We start from the raw sequence: 20,966 nt of genomic DNA on the forward strand, positions 1-20,966 counted from the left end.
GATGTTTTAAGAGGGGAGTGCAGAGGATGGGCTCCAGAGCTCTGCTCTTCGGCCGATGGGTTGTGGCCTGATCCGAGGTGCGTTGCTGCAAGAGCGCTACCACCGCACAAATATAGGGTAAAAGATTAAGGGGAAAGGGTCCCCAAATGCATGTTTGGGTTAAAAGTGGGTCCTGGGTTTGAAAAGACACTTTCTCTGAAGGAACGAAAGATTGAAATCTCTACACAGTGTTTGCTGAGTGCAGGCAGGCTGCACAGACGCAGTGCCTGAGAGTTATTAGCATGGTGGGGAGGGCCGTGTATAACCGCCCTGCAGATCTAAACACTATTCCGGCATCGTTTTAGAAACCCTTATTTGGAAATAGGCTATAGCACTATCAATATGCGCGGCAGGCAAGATCGGTTCCTGTGCTGAGATATTGAGACTGGCATGTGTGTGTGTGTGTGTGTGCATGTGGGAGGGGCAGCTATTGGAGGAACAGGTGTTGCTTTAACTGGGTGGCGAAGAGAGAGCCTTGGAGAGCTGGATCTGGCAGTCTCTTTAATGTAGTCACATTTATTGTATTTTATTTTCAAAAATAATTCCTTCTCACCTGACCTTGGAGTGGCTTGCAATATTAAAGCATCAATCACACGCCAATAAAACAGCAGCAAATCACTAAAATCCAACAATCTGTTAACATATTATATAACACCGGCTAGTTATGCAGATCAGCCAAATTTTTGACACAAAAGGCCCGTATCCAGCTAAGTTTTACTCAGAGTAGATCCATTAAAATTGACAATCCTAAATCAGGTCCGTTAATGTCAACAAGTCTCCTCTTTAAGCATTGATGATGGATACAAACTGAAAGTATTCAGCTGGTGTCAAAAAACGAACAACATAGATACCAGCTGGATCTTTAGGGGATGCTTGTTCCATAACTTGGGTGCTGTTACAGAGGAAGTCCGCTTGCAGGTCACAGACCCCTGAATTTTGCTGAATGATGGAACTACAGTGGTATCTTGGGTTTAAGTACTTAATTCGTTCCGGAGATCCGTACTTAACCTGAAACTGTTCTTAACCTGAAGCACCACTTTAGCTAATGAGGCCTCCTGTTGCTGCCGTGCCGCCGGAGCACAATTTCTGTTCTCATCCTGAAGCAAAGTTCTTAACCTGAAGCACTATTTCTGGGTTAGCAGAGTCTGTATCCTGAAGCGTATGTAGCTCGAGGTAAAGGTAAAGGTACCCCTGCCCGTACGGGCCAGTCTTGACAGACTCTAGGGTTGTGCGCCCATCTCACTCTAAAGGCCGGGGGCCAGCGCTGTCCGGAGACACTTCCGGGTCACGTGGCCAGCGTGACATCGCTGCTCTGGCGAGCCAGAGCCACACACGGAACGCCGTTTACCTTCCCACTAGTAAGCGGTCCCTATTTATCTACTTGCACCCGGGAGTGCTTTCGAACTGCTAGGTTGGCAGGCGCTGGGACCGAACAACGGGAGCGCACCCCGCCGCAGGGATTCGAACCGCCGACCTTTCGATCGGCAAGCCCTAGGCGCTGAGGCTTTTACCCACAGCGCCACCCACGTCCCTGTAACTCGAGGTAAAGGTAAAGGTAAAGGTACCCCTGCCCGTACGGGCCAGTCTTGACAGACTCTAGGGTTGTGCGCCCATCTCACTCAAAGAGGCCGAGGGCCAGCGCTGTCCGAAGACACTTCCGGGTCACGTGGCCAGCGTGACATTGCTGCTCTGGCGAGCCAGAGCCGCACACGGAAACGCCGTTTACCTTCCCGCTAATAAGTGGTCCCTATTTATCTACTTGCACCCAGCTTTCAAACTGCTAGATTGGCAGGCGCTGGGACCGAACAGCGGGAGCGCACCCCGCCGCGGGGATTTGAACCGCCGACCTTTCGATCGGCAAGCCCTAGGCACTGAGGCTTTAACCCACAGCGCCACCTGCGTCCCGTAACTCGAGGTACCACTGTACTAAAAGGACCCCTGAGTGGCTCTCAGACTACGTGCAGGACAGTAGTCGGAGAGAACTGAGTCCTTCATGTAGCCAAATGCCAAGCTTTTCAGGGCTTTACATAACAGAACCAAACCTTGGATTGGGCTTGGTGACAAATTGGCAGTGAGTACGGGTCTTTTAGGACTATTACTATATGGTTTTGAGCCATTGAATCTACCCAAACAGTCTTCAAGAGCAGCCCCAAGTAGAGCACATCGCAGTAGTCTAAGCAAGAGGTTACTAGAGCACAAATGACTATAGCCTGGCTTCCCTTGTCCTGTTTAGGATAATTTGATCTTGTTGCGTCCATTATTTATTGCATTTATATCCTCTCCCCCCCCCCCCCCCAAGGAGCTCAGAGTGAGATACTCAGGAGCTGAGTTTTATCTTCGAAACAACCCTGTGAAGTAGGTTGGGCTGAGAGTCCTCAACTCAGTAAAGTTTAATGGCTGAATGGCGACTTGTACTTGGCTCTCGCTGGTCCAAGTCTGGGGGGTGGGGGACATTTTTCAGCCCGAGGGCCACATTCTGGCTGAAGCTGAGAGGAAGGATGAGATTTTTCTTGGGAGGAGTGATTTGGTCCCCAGTGAAGGCTGACAGAATTAGGTGCCCAAGATTTCCCATGGAGATGATGTTTCTTCTTCTCAGGGATATTGCAAACCCTGTGGTCTTGAGAACATGGGTGGTTGCCAGATAAGTTGGCCAACTTTTATCATATTGCAATAATAGCCTGGATGAAAGAAAGGGACAGTAAAAACCAGTAGCCCCTGTGTGCGGTTTCAAATCTGCGGAGATTTTACACACAAAGAGCTTTTCCATGCCGCAGGGACGGCGGTTCAACGTTGTCCTTTCCATGGAAACAGTTAACAGCCCTCGTATTCTAATCCACGAATCGGCGGGGCCCCTCCCCAAAGCGAGTGAGGATTGTCGCTTTTCTGCCACGGGGCTGAGTAGCCAACACGGCTGGAAGCATTACGGATCCCAAAGTCCCAGAGTTGGGTTCCTTGGCTTGGGAAGCAGGGCAGGAAAAAAAGGAAGAGTGTTGAAATAGCTTTGCAAGGTTCAATTTCTTCTTGGCTCCTGTGTGCGTATATGGTAATGGAGGGAGGGGGGGGAATAACGGGGAAGGAGGTTGCAGGCTTGATAAACTGACTCGTGAGCGAGAGAAAAACCTAGCTCGCTTTTGCTCCTCTGGCCAGCTCCCCCACCCTCCTGCCCTTATTGGAGTACCTCAGCCTCCACGCTGCGATCATGCTGTTCTCTGTGAGTCTGCTTTCCTGGCCAGCACAAACCTCGGCTGTTATGGTTGCACCGTTTCCAAAGTCCGGGTTGTATTCACTGCCCAGTTTGCTTTAGTCATTCAGATTCTGGCGGGGTGCATTGACTTTTTCCCTTCTTCTTTTGCTTACAGCTTCTCCCCCCCCCCCTAAAGGTGCAAGAGCAGAATGGCTTATGCCAAATCCACAGGACTCTCGTGGGAGATCACCTGGTTCACAGTGACCACCATCTGTGCCCATCTACAGGTAGGCAAGAGGGTTGCAGTCTCAGCAGCTGCTTGTGGATAGGATGATGGATTAATCCTGTGGACGAAAGGGGGAAATCCCGGCAAGTCGCTGAGATGGGCTGTGTGCTCTAGCGTGTTGCTGGTGTTCGAATCAAAGGCCGCTGTAGTAGGAAAAGCAATTTTTGTTGCTGCTGTTCCCATCCTTCCTTTAGACGACTTACATTCCACCCTTTCTTTCTTTTTTACAAGCCACAAGGCAGTTTACAGCAAAACCGTATTAGATAAAAAGAATGCGTAAAAATAACACAGTCCTTAAAATAACTAATAACAAATCGCTGAGTAGCAATGGCTAATAGCAGCATCTAGGGGTGAAGGAGGAGAAATCTGATTTAAATCACGCCTAAAGGCGAACTTGCCCGCTTAGTGCTTTTTGAAACACACCAGCCAGCCTTGGAAATTCTCACTTTTTAAGATTTTGCAGCGCAGTTCTCCAGCCCAAGTAAGGTGCACAAAAATGCATAAGCTAGGGCAAAGTGTGCATTTAAGTGCATATATTAGGGGAAATGGCATACAAAAAGGCATTGTATTAGGAAATAGTGCTTGCAAAAATACAGAATGCATACAAAAAAAGCTGGTGAATTTTCACGTGTGTGTTTTAAAATTGCGATGTGGAAAACTGGATTTACTATGGGAAAGATGAGAAACTGAGAAAACCAAAATTGACAGATTCGTCTACACCTAGCAGCAGTTATTCCCCAGCTTTCACGTGAGTAGGAACAAGAGGTGGGCCGAGGAAAGCTCGGGAAATCTTTAGGGGCCTGAGTGGCAGACATTTAAATGCTATGGAGATTGGATTTCTGAAGTTGGCCATAACTCAGAAGGTCCCACGTTCAATCCTTGGTGCCTCTAGTCACAAGGACCTGGGAGCAGGGAAAGACCTTTCGCCTGAGACCCTGGAGAGCTGCTGCCAGTCAGAGCAGACAGTGTTGTGCTAGGCGGACAAATAGCCTGATGTGGCAGAAGTCAGCTGGCTGTGTTGGATAAAACTCCGTCTGGAGTCCAGACGTGTACAACAGCCTTGCAAGGAGCTGTGCTTGCCTCCTCCCACTCAGCCACCCTACAGCTGGGGGGAGAGGTGCTGTTATGTACTGAAGTTCTCACCCTGGGCCAGCAGGGGGATACTGTAGATAGTTCAGGTCCACATATGCAAATAAGGGATTGAAAGTGACGTTCGGTGATTGGATATTTACAGAAAATGGTTACTGTTGCGTTCTAGTGGAGCTCTTTATAAGCAAGCTGGCTGAACCCTTCAGTTCAGTTCTGTTCTTGCCTGTGAATAAACAAGAGTTCTTTGAAGAATCGCTGTGTCGTCTGATATGTTCACCCACAACTTAATAGGCAGCAAGTGGACCGTTTGGGCAGCGTGGAGCCTGTGCACGCCCAAGCCACCGCGTCTCTCCCAGGAGAGATGTGTGGCTCGGGCGTGCTGCAGGCCCCGCAGTGAGTGCTGCCCAGCAATTTGTCACCCCCCTCAGTGGTGACACCTGGGGCGTTCACACCCACCGCACCCCCTTCCTCCGCCCCTGCCCACTAGCCCCATATAGCAGGGCTTGGGTCAGCACCTGGCACCCTTACGCAGCTGACAGGACCCACCACTGGTGCCCACTTCCTTTTTTTTTTTTTTTTTGCTAGCCCAGCGCTGTGAACAAGCACTGGGCAGCTAAGCTGGGTGGCCATTTTTAATGCCACACAATTTCACTTCCCCTGGCATGCTGTCACTCTGAGGCATTGTGGGAAATTAAAATGGCGACTAGGCTCAGACTCCCAACACAGTGCTTCTGGTGCTACCAGGAGGTAATCCCCCCAGAGCCACTGAGGAATGAGGGAATACTTTGCCCACAGCCCCTTCAAAGCGGAAGTCAGCCTTGCCGCACGTATCTGTGGAAGGCCACAGACTAGACAGCTAAATCCAAGGTCAGATTGCCTGTGTTGGCAGATCCAAATGTCACAGCACTCCCCCTGCCCTGGTTAAATATATCGTGGGTTGGACAGAAGGAACGGTGAGTTGAAGGAAAGCAGTTGCTAATTCTCTCCTGGGTTAACAAATGCTTCCCCACTGTTATGTACTGAGTTGAATAGGATCCAGAATGCAGCAGTCTGATTGGCCCTAGAACAATAGGATTCAGAATGCAGCAGTCTGATTGGTCCTAGAACAATGCAGCAGTATGATTGGTCTGCAGGAGCCTCCCAATCCGGCTCCAGATGGAAGTGAATCCACAACCTGATTGGCCTACATGAGAATGCCGGAATTAACCAATCATGTGCAGCCCATTGTGTATATAAAGCAGATACTTTGAGGGGACATTCATTCCTCCTCACCACTATGAGCTGAATAAAGAGCATGAAATCCACTCTCAACTCTGAGTATATTTCACTGGCCTCAGAGTTGAGAGTGGATTTCACCCACCAATATCATAGACGATAATTCCCATCATCACCTGCCAGCATAGCAAATAATGGGAGTTGCAGTCCACAACATGAGGAGGGCACGTTTGCTACCCCTTTTCAAGTGCTAGCAATTTGAACAACGGGTTCTGTAGCAGGTCTCACGTGTCATAAAGCAGAGCAACTTTCTCATGCAACTCTGGTATTAGGCCTAAAGCAGCTGTTGGGTGAGCGTAAGACACCTTCCACATGTAAGAAGGCTTTCCCTCAGCTGGATTCAACCCAATGTTATAAGATAAATATTTGGCCATTTCCCGATCTCGTCTGGTTATTATAAGAACCTTGGCTGCAATCCTAACCCTTCTCACCTGGGAGTAAGCCCCATCGGATGCAAGGGGGCTTCCTTCTGTGAGTAGACATGGTTAGGATTGCAATGCATTTTAATATGGAGAATTTGGGTGCCTGAGTCTTCTTGCTTTCTCTCCCCATCTCCTTTTGTATATTCAGGTTGTAAGCCTGAGGGGTAGGTAGGGACTGTGCTGATTTGTGAGCAATTCTGGGAACCTTCTCGGACAAGGAGCCGGGTGTAAATGGTTTAAACAAATTTCTGCCTTTAAATGGTACGTCGGACTGGGAATGGGAGAATCTGTCAATATAGGTTTCTCATTTTTCTAGATCTAATATTCAGTTCTCTATGTTTCTTCATCAGTTTGTGACACGCCTCCCCCAGCCATAATAAAAGTTTATCAGCTTTTTAGTGTGAATTTCTTCTAATAAACACACGTTTGGATGTTGTTTTCCTCACATACACACTTTTCTAAAATACTTGTTTATTCAATGCATTTTTGTGCATTATTTTCACAGATACATGAATTTGCATGCACACTTTCCCCGAGTGTCTGCGTTTTTAAAAACACATTACTTGGCATGGTTGCCTTAATCTGCTTCAGGATACAGCTGGCCCTAGTCATCTTAGAATCATAGAATCATAGAGTTGGAAGAGACCACAAGGGCCATCGAGTCCAACCCCCTGCCAAGCAGGAAACACCATCAGAGCACTCCTGACATACGGTTGTCAAGCCTCTGCTTAAAGACCTCCAAAGAAGGAGACTCCACCACACTCCTTGGCAGCAAATTCCACTGTCGAACAGCTCTTACTGTCAGGAAGTTCTTCCTAATGTTTAGGTGGAATCTTCTTTCTTGTAGTTTGGATCCATTGCTCCGTGTCCGCTTGTCTGGAGCAGCAGAAAACAACCTTTCTCCCTCCTCTATGTGACATCCTTTTATATATTTGAACATGGCTATCATATCACCCCTTAACCTCCTCTTCTCCAGGCTAAACATGCCCAGCTCCCTTAGCCGTTCCTCATAAGGCATCTTTCTTATGGTTTATAGCTAAACAATAAAATTATGACGATTAGTACTTCTCATCTCCCTGTAGAAATGATTTGCTGCTTGTCTGCCCCCCCTGCCCCCTTCTGATTATAAGATCAGTTAGAACCAGTGGCGTAGCTAGCCTGCAGGGCGGCTGAAGAAGAGGCGGGGGGGGGTGACCGCAGGCCCCACGCCACTGGAAAAGGTGCCTGAGCCACCACATCACCCCTGGGAGAGACATGTGGCTCGGGCATGCTGCAGGCCCCACAGTAAGTGTCGCCTGCTGGGTGAATGGCGACGCCGCTTGTTAGAACTGCCAACAACAATGAAGATTGCGATAATTCTGAGGTAGAATGGTGGTTTTGTGTTATAAGCTCTAAATTCTGAGGTAAAATGGTGGGTTCAAATTGAAAGCTCTGAGGTAAAATGGTGGTTTTGCCTTCAAACCCATGCTGCTGCCTAGACTTTAAAAGCCAGATTAGAAACCTCCCCAAAGGAGAGATGCTTACGAATCTGCCAAGCGTACTGTTCAATGAAATATTTGGTTTTATCTCTGACATGGCTATTCAGTGACAGCATTACCGCAAAGCTTATGCAAGTTCCTGCAGTTGCTTTATGACTAATGGCAGCTTTTTAAATTAGTATTCTTGGGATACAAACAGCTGCTTTCCCCAGTTTGCTTGGATAGAAAAAAACCAAGGGATATTAGAAAGTCAAGTAGTACTGCTTTTAAAATTAGTTTTATGCTAACATGCTTGTTTATGTATTCTACTTGCTTTGATCAAAATAACAACACTGAGAACCAGGTTGTTTGCCTCAGCATTTTATTCCTCTTCCCTCAGTCACTATTGAGAATTGTAGCATTCTTAGAATAAATTGGAATAAAGAAGAATTATCTTAAAATAAAACTTTCTCAACATGATTGGCTTGAATCTGCCACCAATATATCTGTTTCAGTCCTGAGCATGAGAGGAACACAGGAACTGACTTTATATAGACTAAGCATGGCCAAACTTGGCCCTCCAGCTGTTTTGGGACTACAACTCCCGTCATCCCTAGCTAACAGGACCAGTGGTCAGGGATGATGGGAATTGTAGTCCCAAAACAGCTGGAGGGCCAAGTTTGGCCATGTATGATATAGATAGAAGGTCATCAAGCCCAAAACCCAGTGGTTAGTTAACATGTTGTTGGATTCCAACTCCTATCATCGCCAGCTGGCATGACCAGTGGTCAAGGATGACTGGAGTCATTGTTCAGCAGTGGACCACAGGTTCTCCATTCCAGGCATGTATTGTTCACTCTCTTACAAGAATGACATTTTTCAGATGTAAATCTGAAATCGGATCCGGGCATTGGGGTTGCAAACCAGCCAACAATAATGGGTGCATACGGACCCGCTCCTGGATAATTATTTCTTACTAATTTCATTTATGTGCAGTGTGTTCTGGACCAAAGTGCAAGCCCAACATGCCAGTTTGCGATGGATGGTGTGTCTGTGTTGGCCACATAGGGTGCATCCAGATTGTTGCTATCCCATCGCAGCAAATTCGCATTGCACAAATATAGGTGGTTGGGAAGTTTGCACATCAAACCCACTTCCCCCAAAGATCGCTTTTTGCAATAAGAAAAGTGATAGCACAGTGCACTGGAAAGTATGAAATTAACACCTGCTTTGACTCAACTGTCATTTAACCTGCGGCAAACAAATTAGAATTAATGCCCATTACATAGCTAACATCACATAATCTCCCTGCAAACAAATGCTTGGTGAAGTGATTGTTTATTGATAAATGCCCTTTAAAAAAAAACAACAGTTGTTTAAATCACAATTGCAAAAGAACATTAATATAAACTGAGAAGAGGAATTGTATCTGTGTTTGATTTATATTTAATGTTGTAGCAAGGATAGTAAAACAACGTTTGAAAAGCTGACTAGAAGAATCTGGTTTCCAGAAATCCTTGGGTTTGTCATGCTTCCGGACAGCTTAGAAACTCGCTGAATGCAAGTTAGCCCAGCTGAACTGTAAAACAATGTTCAAAGCGCTCTTAAGATGGTAATTACCCCATAGCTGATGCATGCTAACCGTTGCCATTACTGTCAATGTGGGCGATCCTCATTGTTTAATAATGCTGCTTTCTAGGGCTAAGTAAGTGGAGAGTTTGTTTATGGGCGGAAATTTTGCTGTACTTCTCTTTCCTCTGCCAAAAATCTGGATGGTTAGTAGAAGTGATTTTAGGATGTTTTCTCCTGTTGTTAACATACATGCTTCTTGCAAGCAGCAGCCAAAGTTCTACACTCCAGAGGCACACCCAGAACTTTCACATGCCTTGTAAACCTCAAGAAGTTCTTAAAAAACAAAAACCTAGCTTCCCATGTATGTAAGATACTAGTTCTCTTGGCACTTTGACTTGAATCCTTTGCGCCTATAAGCAGACACCTTAGTCCAGCTTCCAGATGGTGTGGACTACAGCTCCCATAATTCCTGAGGCTCATGGGAGTGGGAGTCCAAGAACATCTGGAGGGTGTTGTGCTGACTGCCCCTTTTTGGCTGGGAAATATTTATAACCCCTTCCATGTTAGACCCCCAAGGCTGAAGGGTAAGCTGGTGGCCACAGGCAACAAGCCAATGCCTCCAGCTTACCATATAATTGCAGAGTTGGAAGGGATCCAAATGGTCATCTAGTCCAATCCCCTGCAAAGATTCCCTGATGGATGGCCATTCCTGGGACCCAGCCAATAGATACATAGGAGGCTGCCTAATATGTCAACCTGTTTGTCCATCTAACCCAAGGATGGAGAACCTCTGGCCCTCAGATATTGTTGAATCCCCATCAGCCCCAGCCTGCATGTTCAGGGATTATGGGAACTGTAGTCTACCAACATCTGGAGGGCTGCTGGTCCCTCATCCCTGATCTAGCCCATCAGTTCTGTCTGGTAGTAGCTCTCCAGTAGCGGTATTGCCCATCACCTACTTACACCTTCATTCTTTGACCTGGAGACCTGGAGATTTCACCACCTTTTCCTTCAAGGAGCTCAAAGTGGTGTATGTGGTTCTCCCCCCCCCCCCCAATTTTGTCCTTATAACTACCCTGTGTGGTAGGATAGGCTGAGAGACAAGGACTAGCCCAAGGTCCCCTGGTGAGCTCAACAGCCAAGTGGGGATTCAAACCTTGGTCTCCCAGGTCATGGTTAGACGCTCTAACCATTAGACTGCAGTGGGTTAACTTTGCAACCTTCTGCCATGTGTAAAGCTTATGCTCTACTACTGAGCTCTGGACTGTTGTGCCAACTCCTGTCTTGTCTTATCTGCACCCCCGCCCACATTCTTATAGATGCAGAACTTATGTGACCCACAGATGTTGATTTAAGTCCATTTTGGGCTTTGTAAAGGATCTCTCTTCTGCCTCTAGACAACCAGTTCCCAGAGATGCCTGTTGTTGGCCCAGCTTGTTGGGTGTTGTGTGTGCACAACATTTGAGTGGTTAAGCTCACCACAGGAAACAACTGCGTAGTAGAGATAATATTTACCTGGCAAACACAAACGCTACACACACACACACACACACACACACACACACACAATTTGCAGTTGTTACAAGAAGTTTTCACTCTCTGAGCCCAGAGAGGGTCCCAGCTTACAAAGTCCTTGCTGAGACAAAGTCCACGCAGGAAGTGCAAAGTCCAGTTGCTAACAAACTCCTGCAACTGTCAGACTTCCCTGAAGTCTTGCAAGTTGTCCAATTTCCCTCTGGCGAGGTCTTCCTTCACAAAGTCTTCCACGTTTTCACAGGGTCGTTCCAATAATCTCCATGTCTCCAACAGACTCTCCTGTACTCCCAAGCAATGAATGCTGTAACTTGAGTCCTTTTCTACCCAGTGTTACGCAGCAATACAGATAAGACAGCCACAAGATGCCTGCAGCTGCACTGCGGTGGAAACTCATGGAGAATTAACCCCTTTTTCACTTTCCTTAACATGGCTTTAGTTCAATTATTTTAATATTTTCTTATTGCATTTCTAGCCTACATGTCCTCCTCCCCATTTTATCCCAACAACGACCCTCGTTTAGGCTTAGAAAGTGCTTAGCCACAGGTCACCCAGTGAGCTTCATGGAGAAGTAGGGATTTGAATCCTGGCCTTCCAGGTCCTGGTCCTGCATTCTAACCATTACGCCACACTGGCTTCTGCCTTTAAGGAGACATATCCTTCAAAAGTGACTGACAACTGGCATCAATGCACATTAAAACACAACCTAAGAAAGACCAACATAAAGCTATAAGGATCTAGGACAGCTGGCGGATCCTTTCTTGAGCTGCCTGGGAGTCATGTTTAAAGGAACAGGGCGAGATGGAATGTCTTGCAAGTGACTCATAAGCCATCGTTTGGCCACACCATCTACTGCTATGTGTATGTGTCAGCTCAGAAGTAAAGGAAGTTGTCTTCCTGGACATCTTGCACATGTGGCGCCTTGCATTGCACTGGTTTTGAGTGCTTTAATGCAAAATAAAATCCGGCTGATAATAATGTTACAGGGAGATGCAGGTACGCAAAGATATAAGGCAGAGGGTTCTCTTGGGGCTCAGCTCTACAGTAAATGTTTCTTGGCTTGCACCTTGTGGAAGCCTTCACAAGGTTGCAGAAATCTTGGCTTCTCTCCCGTTTGGCTGATGCGTTGTGAATTGAGCCGCCTTCCAAAAAGGCTTTTATTGTTCTGTTGTGTTTTTTTAAAAGTTGTGTTGTGAATTCTCCGGGTCATGCTCTTGCCACTAAGAGGTGAGAGGCTAATGTGAATAACACCCACTTCGGATGTATTGAGATGGATTTTTCCGGACTCAGTCTAGGCGACTTGAGTTTGTTTCTCCCACCCTTTCATTCATTTTCCAGGTATTGGTTGTAACACTCAACTGCAGCTGCAGAAGGTTTAAGTGCAATCTGAGGTCTTGGTACGTGCGTAATAAAGGCAGTTACGTTGAATTTTTGAGCAAGATTCTGCCTCCTAAAATATATGGGCACCTGGTTTTCAAAGGTGAAGAACTATTTGCATTTTAAAAAGTTGTTTTTAGCTTCTTTTTCCCACCCAGAACCGTCCAAAACCATACATTGCTTTTCTGACTGTGTTGGCTGGCTGACAACAGTAGCGCAACAACTGTGGGTTATTGCACAGATGGAACAGTGGAATCGCAAGATGAACATTTTTAGGGAACCGGCATAGGTTAGGGAAATCCGCATATTCCCTCATGTATATTGCGTTACTTTTTCTATTATGATTGCACAAAACAATTTACAGTGGTGCCTCGCAAGACGAAATTAATTCGTTCCGCGAGTTTTTTCGTTGTACGAGTTTTTTCGTCTTGCGAAGCACCACTGCATTTAAACACTGACAACGGCGGGGAGGGGCGGGGAGAAGCAGGACAGCTGCTGCAGCCGGTACCTCAGACTCACCCGCGCGTTGTGGCCACCGTGCGACGCGGCTGCTGGAGGGCGGCGGGGCTCAGGAGCGCGACTCCAGGGAGAGAGAGGCGCTGGCGGCAACGGCTCTCTGAGGGGAGCGGGCAGTGGCGCGAGGCACCAACCGTCAGCGGGAAGGTGGGAGGGAGCCGGAGGAGCGGGGAAGCGAGCGTGCGTGCGTGCAGTGCGCGTCACCATGACAGGAGAGGCAGGGCCGTTTCGTCTTGCGAAGCAAGCCCATAGGGAAATCCGTCTTGCGAAGCACCTCAGAAAATGAAAAACCCTTTTGTCTTGCGAGTTTTTCGTCTTCCGAGGCATTCGTCTTGCGGGGTGCCACTGTATAAGATAAAGACAAAGATCCAAATGAAAATAAAATCTAACATGGTCATAGCCATTTTTGGGTGTGTGGCATAGGTGCTTTAAGTAATAGAGGGGCCATATCACTTGCATAAGTGTTACATGAAGATGTGTTATCTCACACTTTCCAGAACATCACTGCAGCACAATTTCCCGCAAGAAGTCTGTTGTCTGGGGGTTTTTTTTGGAAGCAGGTTGGCAGCACAAGAGAGCTGAACTCCACTTCAATCATGCAAACCAAATTTGTCCCTATGTAAATTATTTAATCAATTTATGAACTACAATCAGCTCTAAGCAGTTCAAAGAAACACAATACAGTACAAGAAAAGGGTAGGTATCAGTTATAAAACCAGCTTTAAATTAAAGTGACTGCAGGAATAAAAAGAAAAGTATTTGGCAGGCACTGGAGGCATACCCTCCAACATTTCTCTGATGAAAATAGGACTGTCCTATTCCATAACAACAATTTTGTTATTTACACCCTGCCCATCTGACTGAATTGCCCCAGCCACTTTGGGTGGCTTCTAACACATATAAAAACATAATAAAACATTAAGCATTAAAAAGCTTCCCTATACAGGGCTGCCTTCAGATGTCTTCTAGTTACAGTGGTACCTTGGGTTACATACGCTTCAGGTTACATACGCTTCAGGTTACAGACTCTGCTAACCCAGAAATAGTACCTCGGGTTAAGAACTTTGCTTCAGGATGAGAACAGAAATTGTGCTCTGGTGGCGCGGCGGCAGCAGGAGGCCCCATTAGCTAAAGTGGTGCTTCAGGTTAAGAACAGTTTCAGGTTAAGAACGGACCTCTGGAACTTAACCCGAGGTACCACTGTACTTCTATCAGAGGTTTTCAACCTTTTTGAGTCCATGGCTCCCTTGACAAACTACATTTTTTCTGAGGCACCCCTGTGGGGCTCAGGAGCTCAGTTATGTCACCCTTGCCTGCAGAGCTGGCAGCCTCTCACCCTATTTTGATCACCTTCCCTTGTGGAGAGTTCCCTCAGCCCCCTCTCCGTAAGAATCCTCTGGGCAGCCGCTGCTGCTGCCCATGGTCTCTGAACTCACCCTTCCCCCAAAGAGACATGAGTGGGCATCAGAAGGGGGGGGGGGGGAAGGAAAGAGGTACAGAGGCCAGTGTTGCTCATGGCCCCCCTGACCATCCTTCAAGGCACCCCAGGGTGCCATGGCACACTGGTTGAAAACCATTGACTTACCGGTATATCCTTGGCTCGGGGGGTCTCATAGCTCCATACTCTCCAACATTTCTCCAATGAAAATAAGGACATCCTGAGGAAAGGTGGGACATTCCGGGATCAAATCAGGAACCAGGATAATCCGAGATTGTCCCTGGAAAATAGGGACACTTGGAGGCTCTGTGGAGATTCAGCAGAGAGGGGGCCTGTTGGATCTCAACTGGGAGTTCCATAAAATTAGGTCCACAATACTCAATGGACAGCATCAGCTTCTGGTTGGATACCACCAGTGCAACTGAGTCATGGGGGACCACTAACAGTGACTCGCCGAAACACCTCAGCGATCTGAGAGGGGTATAAGGGATTAGGTGGCCCTTGAAGCATCCTGGACCCAAGTTAACGACATTGTAAATCGATACAGGAACCATGAATATGGCCCAGTAGCCTATAGGCAGCCAGTGCAATCTTTTGAGCACTGGAGATGTTTGCTGGTGATAGTCTGTCCACATCAACGTTCTGGGCGCAGCATTGTGTACCAGATGGAGCCTCAGGAGCAGGCTTAAGAGTAGTCCTACACGGGAGTAGTGCAGTCTTGAGGTTACCAATGCATGGACCACTGTGGCCAGACGACCCCTGACCAAAAAGGGCTGCAGTTGATATCAGATTAATTCCGCCCTCAAAGTAGTGGCAGTCTGGAAGTATCCTTGGGCTCAGCTTTGCATGGTGCTGAGGGTTTTGAATGCAAGCTTTGAGGCGGGGAAAGGACTGGCATTCTGTAGTTATGCTGGAAGGCTGTGACAGGCATAAAGGGCAGCAAAGAAGAATGGGAAGGGTCCATTTAGGAAGGGTCCACAGGTCTTCCAAACATCCTGTAGATGACAAATGCATTATATTTCCTTGGTTTTCCAGCTTGTTGTCTTAGTTAGGCCCGGGTAAATATATGACTGAAACGCTTCAATATGCCGCTGAAATGCGTGGCTTTGTGTGTTTTTGCAGCAGATAGTGTTTTACTGAAAGAAAGCTGTAAATGCAATTTCAATTCCACAAGTTTGTTTTAATGTGTATTTACATCTCCAGTGGGAATAGCCTTGAAAATGAGAGAGCAATTAAATTACCAGGAAAATGCATTTTGTTTAGTGTTGTGAGTCTCGTGGGCCTTTCAAACATCCTGTTAGCTTACCCTGTTTGTAAATCACAACCTTTAAAAGTCATTTATATCTATATCTATCATGCATGTATGTTAAAGTACCAGAACTTATTCAATGGGAAAACTATCTGCAGTTCTGTGTCTACCTCGTGGACAGCTAATGGGACCTGGGTGAGTGCTACTCACTTAACACAGGTCTTTAAAATTTGTCTACTGTGTGACACACAAGGTAAAGGTAAAGGTACCCCTGCCCGTACGGGCCAGTCTTGCCAGACTCTAGGGTTGTGCGCTCATCTCACTCTAGAGGCCGGGAGCCAGCGCTGTCTGCAGACACTTCCGGGTCACGTGGCCAGCGTGACAAGCTGCATCTGGCGAGCCAGTGCAGCACACGGAACGCCGTTTACCTTCCCGCTATAAAGCGGTCCCTATTTATCTACTTGCACCCGGAGGTGCTTTCGAACTGCTAGGTTGGCAGGCGCTGGGACCGAACGACGGGAGCGCACCCCGCCACGGGGATTCAAACCGCCGACCATGCGATCTGCAAGTCCTAGGCGCTGAGGTTTTACCCACAGCGCCACCCGCGTCCCTCTGTGTGACACACAAAGTGGTGTGCAATAAAACCAATGAAAACTACAATTTCCCCTCCCCGAAAACCCAACAAAGGATAAGAATAGGAAAACCTTAATTAAACAAAGAAGTAGTCACAGATTACAAAGAAAAAGCTTCAAATTCCAAAAAGTGTTCAGAAATCAGTATTTGTAAGGTTGCCTTAAGAATCAACCTAAAATAATAGCATCGTATAACTTTTGGAGGACCTCACTGTTTTGCTGCTATAGCTGAGATGGTGGAATGTTTGCCAAGTGGATTTTGCATAGATGAGGAACCCTCTTAGGTTGACATCAGCTTGTGTGGAAGGAGCTGTTGTCTAAGATACCAAGCTACATATTTTTATTTGCTGTGGTTTCCTGAGCCCTGAGTCCAGCCGTGACACTAGCTCAGGGTCTGAGGGACCAATAGTACAGATGGAGGAAGCACAGGGCTTGTGCACTGCTGCTGACCATGGGGTCCTCATGGCCAGGATGCCAGAGGCCTTTAGGACTTAGATGGAGGAGACTGCACGGACCACGAATTCCTGAGACCACAGCCCCAGAGCCCAGGTCCAGTAAGGGGCCACCATACTAACCTCTAGTATGGATGGATAAACCTGTCAGTTTTTATTTCTCTCAGTTTCTCAGTTTTCCAAGTTTAGTTCCTCATCACTTTGCATATACAGGTGAAACTTGGAAAATTAGAATATCGTGGAAAAGTTCATTTATTTCAGTAATTCAACTAAAAGGTGAAACTAATATATGAGATAGACTCATGACATGCAAAGCGAGATATGTCAAGCCTTTATTTGTTATAATTGCGATGATCATGGCGTACAGCTGATGAAAACCCCAAATTAACAATCTCAGAAAATTAGAATATTAAATGAAATCAGCAAAACAAGGACTGCAAATAGAGCAATATTGGACCTCTGAGAAGTAGATGCATGCATATGTACTCAGTACTTGGTTTGGGCCCCTTTTGCATCAATTACTGCCTCAATGCGGTGTGGCATGGATGCTATCAGCCTGTGGCACTGCTGAGGTGTTATGGAGGACCAGGAAGCTTCAATAGCAGCCTTCAGCTCTTCTGCATTGCTCGGTCTCATGTCTCTCATCTTTCTCTTGGCAATGCCCCATAGATTCTCTATGTGGTTCAGGTCAGGCGAGTTTGCTGGCCAATCAAGCACAGTAATCCCATGGGCATTGAACCAGGTTTTGGTACTTTGGGCAGTGTGGGCAGGTGCCAAAGTCCTGCTGGAAAATGAAGCCAGCATCCCCAAAAAGCTCATCTGCAGAAGGAAGCATGAAGTGCTCCAAAATCTCCTGGTAGACAGCTGTGTTGACCCTGGACTTAATGAAGCACAGTGGACCAACACCAGCTGATGACATGGCTCCCCAAATCTCTTTTCTGATGAGAGCAGCTTTTGCATCTCATTTGGAAACCAAGGACCCAGAGTCTGGAGCAAGAATGGGGAGGCACACAATGCCAGATGCTTGAAGTCCAGTGTGAAGTTTCCCCAGTCTGTACTGAGTACACGCATTTCGCTTCTGCTTTGAAGTGTATTCAAAGCAGGCAGCAGTAAATAGCACTGCATTCAAAGCCTTCTAGGCTGCGGCAGTTTGGAATACCCGTTGTTGAATTTTTAAAAACTCAATAAAGTAGGGCTGTTGTCTCTGTTTTACAAACACCCTGTTCCGCCTTGTAAAGGAACCAACACGGCTTTTGATTCCAAAGTGGCGTTAGGCATAGATCTGGATTGAATCAGTTGAGTCCACTTAGGAATCGGAGATTTGGTGAATGCCTTCGCCATCCCTAACCACACATTCTTGAAGCCGTGCTGAGTTTTTCAAAGTTTTTAGTGAATATGGAAAAGCTTGGGACTGTACAGCAGCACAGCAGGGTAACTTAACATGGGAGCAACAGTATCCTGTGCATTTTGTGAATAGTCAAGGTAAGTTTAACTTCTGTTTTTGCTGCCTACCTGGGAGTGCAAATCTCAGGCCGGGGTTGTGGATCACTTGGCTGGTGATAGCACATCAGTCATAGGCTCACAAATGGCTTGGCTTGGTGTAGAGTAGACCAGGTGCTGTGATTCTCTGGGAACCATTGTGCTGCTGGTGGTACGATGTTTTGCTACACCATTTCAGGCTGCTGCCCAAGTTTGGTAAACCGTGGCTTTTCCATCTGTGCATCTCTGCAGAGATTTCCTTGAGTGAATTCAGCGGCAGTTCTGAGTGGAGTTTGCATCGTTCCCAAGCCCTACGGTTGGCTCTGTTCTAAAACTTCAGTGAGAACATGCGTGGGCGTAAAGGCTTTGGGGCCCAAACGTTGTAATATTTGAGATAGTTGTTCAAATATTAAATGTGTTTTTATTGTTCAGAGAAAAAAAGACTATTGGGGTCAGAAGGAGGACACGAGCGCATTGTTTGTTCGCTCTGGTTGTCGGAGATGAATTCAGGCTTCTTCTTATTTTTATAATTTTTTTATTTTTTTTAGCCCTAACTGGCTAGTTGTATTTCCTCCTCATGTGGCATGAATCATTTTATCTCTTTTTCATTGTAAATGTGCAAGGAAAAGAGCAGAGCTGTTTCCACTTCTATTAACTTTTCTGAGAAATTGCTTTTGGTTCCCCTCCCCTTTTTTTTGGAGGAAAAAGAATAGAGTTATCCAAAAAGATAATTTGCCTGCTGAACACACACACACACACAAAATATGCCTTGCAAAATTGGAAACGATTTCCATTTGCTAATGTCGGTTTTTATTGTGTGTCACTGAAGAGCGTTTTATCAGGTGTTCCAAACTCTATCTTTTGGCAGAGATTTCCTTGAACTACTGCAGAGGGAAACATCAAAAAACCTATCCAAAAGCATGTACACTTACTCCTTTTTTCCTTCCCTTTTTTTTCTTTTTTTTTGGGAAAAAATAATGAAGCAGAAGATGGAAACTCACTTTTAAAAAACCTGTGGCTTTTTGCCACGAAAACTGTATTTAAAAATCACTTGGAATGCTTGAATGGATTTTTATCTTCTGTCAGTGAAAGTACCGAGGAAGACACAGGTGCATTGAGATCTCGAAAAGTTGCTGGCTCTATGCTGCATTTTGTCCGGGGGTATGAATACTGACATCACCACGATGGAATGTTGATTGACAGTGTGTTGTGGTTTCTGTTAGCGTCTTCTACTGGAAAGCATGTGCTTCAAAGGAAGTTGTCAATTTTTAAATACGTCTTTGCTTTCATAGTATTTGGCCAGGCACGCTCAACAGCAAATAAAATCAGGAAATACCAGGCTGTTCTGGTATAAAAACTGAGTGGAATATACAAATACTGACAAGTGCTTTGCGTTCATAAAAACGTTGGGATTAATTTCTTGGGGTGCCAGAAATATATGCATGATTGTTCACTTCCAGTGCAAAACCTGTATATTCAACCGTTGCAGAGAGTATTATTGTTGAAACAACAAAAAGAAAAAAGGGAGCAGTTGTATATACAAGCCATTGCACTGTTAAGCCCAAGCATCCTTGCCTCGTAAAGCAGTGGTTTACATCTTCACTGCGCTGTCAAATAATTCACGTGTGTGCAAATGTGTGTGTGCATTGATGCAAAAGTTGCATTTGCACTTCTACTTTTCTTGGAAACTAAGGACTTGTACCCAAGTTTACTTCTTTTCTCTTCCTGCACAATCCATTTTCCTTTTGTTTGGGTCTTTTTTTTGGGTGTGTGGTGATTTGTAAGATGCTCTGGGAATATTTTCTTGACTGAAGAGTAGTTAAAGCACCTTGGGTAGGCGGGTTGTGTTATTTAAGCTGCAAAGCAACTTTGAATGGTGGTTAATATGCATTTACTAAAGTGGAAGTGGCTGGGGGGAGGGCGTGGGGGCGAAGCTTCCCAAGTAATAATTAAAGTGCTTTGAAATCCATCAGCGATTCTTGCTTTCGTCTCACTTTACATAACAGCTTTTAACTCCATGATACTTAGGAATGACAGTATAGAAGAGTCTCTTTGCTTATATAAACCAAATAGTGCAAGAGCTGCCTAAATTGTAAGTACTGTGGAATATCTTGGAGGTAGATTCTTATCTATAATAAGGTGAAGAACTCTTAAGCAAGTGTGGTATATTAATGGTTCAGAGTGGTTTTGCTCAAGACTAAACCCCCTAAAATTGCAGGCGTAATAATTACATGTCTTGACCTGTTTGAACAGCTGCTGATAAAAGAGCACAAGGATCAGAATGATGTCTCATGCTCCGGGCCGATATATTTTGCTTGTCTGTGCATCTGTTCTGAATTGTGGCTTCCAACAGAGCAATAGCAGGTTTTGTAAGAAGGAACTTGGGTTACTGCAAAACGTTATGCGTGGGGCTGCCTCTGAAACTACAGCTGGTACAGAATTCAGCGGCCAGATTGCTCACTGGGGCAAGATGGTTTGAGCATATAACACCAATCCTGGCCCAACTGCGCTGGCTGCCATTTAGTTTCTGGGCCCATTCAAAGTGCTGGTTTTGACCTGTTGTCGTTTAGTCGTGTCCGACTCTTCGTGACCCCATGGACCAGAGCACACCAGGCACTCCTGTCCTCCACTGCCTTCCGCAGCTTGGTCAAACTCATGTGGTAGCTTCCAGAACACTGTCCAACCATCTTGTCCTCTGAGTCCCCTTCTCCTTGTGCCCTCCATCTTTCCCAACATCAGGGTCTTTTCCAGGGAGTCTTCTCTTCTCATGAGGTGGCCAAAGTATTGGAGTCTCAGCTTCAGTATCTGTCCTTCCAGTGAGCGCTCCGGGCTGATTTCCTTCAGAATGGATAGGTTTGATCTTCTTGCAGTCCATGGGACTCTCAAGAATCCTATAAAGCCATAAATGGCTAGCAGTACATCAAGAACTGTCTCTTCCCATAGGAACCGACCTGGACCCTGCAACC

The 20,966-nt window shown here is 46.2% G+C and overlaps 1 protein-coding gene across 2 annotated transcripts in view; it reads left to right on the plus strand.

Moving 5' to 3' along the window:
* The window catches only part of ADAMTSL3 (ADAMTS like 3), a 291,781-nt gene that overhangs the window by 3,262 nt on the left and 267,553 nt on the right, over window positions 1–20,966 (plus strand). For both annotated transcript variants that reach the window (XM_083411788.1, XM_083411787.1), the window contains exon 2: window positions 3,399–3,510. In XM_083411788.1, the coding sequence (XP_083267914.1) occupies window positions 3,433–3,510 (78 nt within the window). In that variant the 5' untranslated portion in view covers window positions 3,399–3,432. The remainder of the gene's footprint in view (window positions 1–3,398; window positions 3,511–20,966) is intronic.

This window comes from Podarcis tiliguerta (assembly GCF_965153285.1).
Source record: "Podarcis tiliguerta genome assembly, chromosome: 14".
NCBI lineage: Eukaryota > Metazoa > Chordata > Lepidosauria > Squamata > Lacertidae > Podarcis > Podarcis tiliguerta.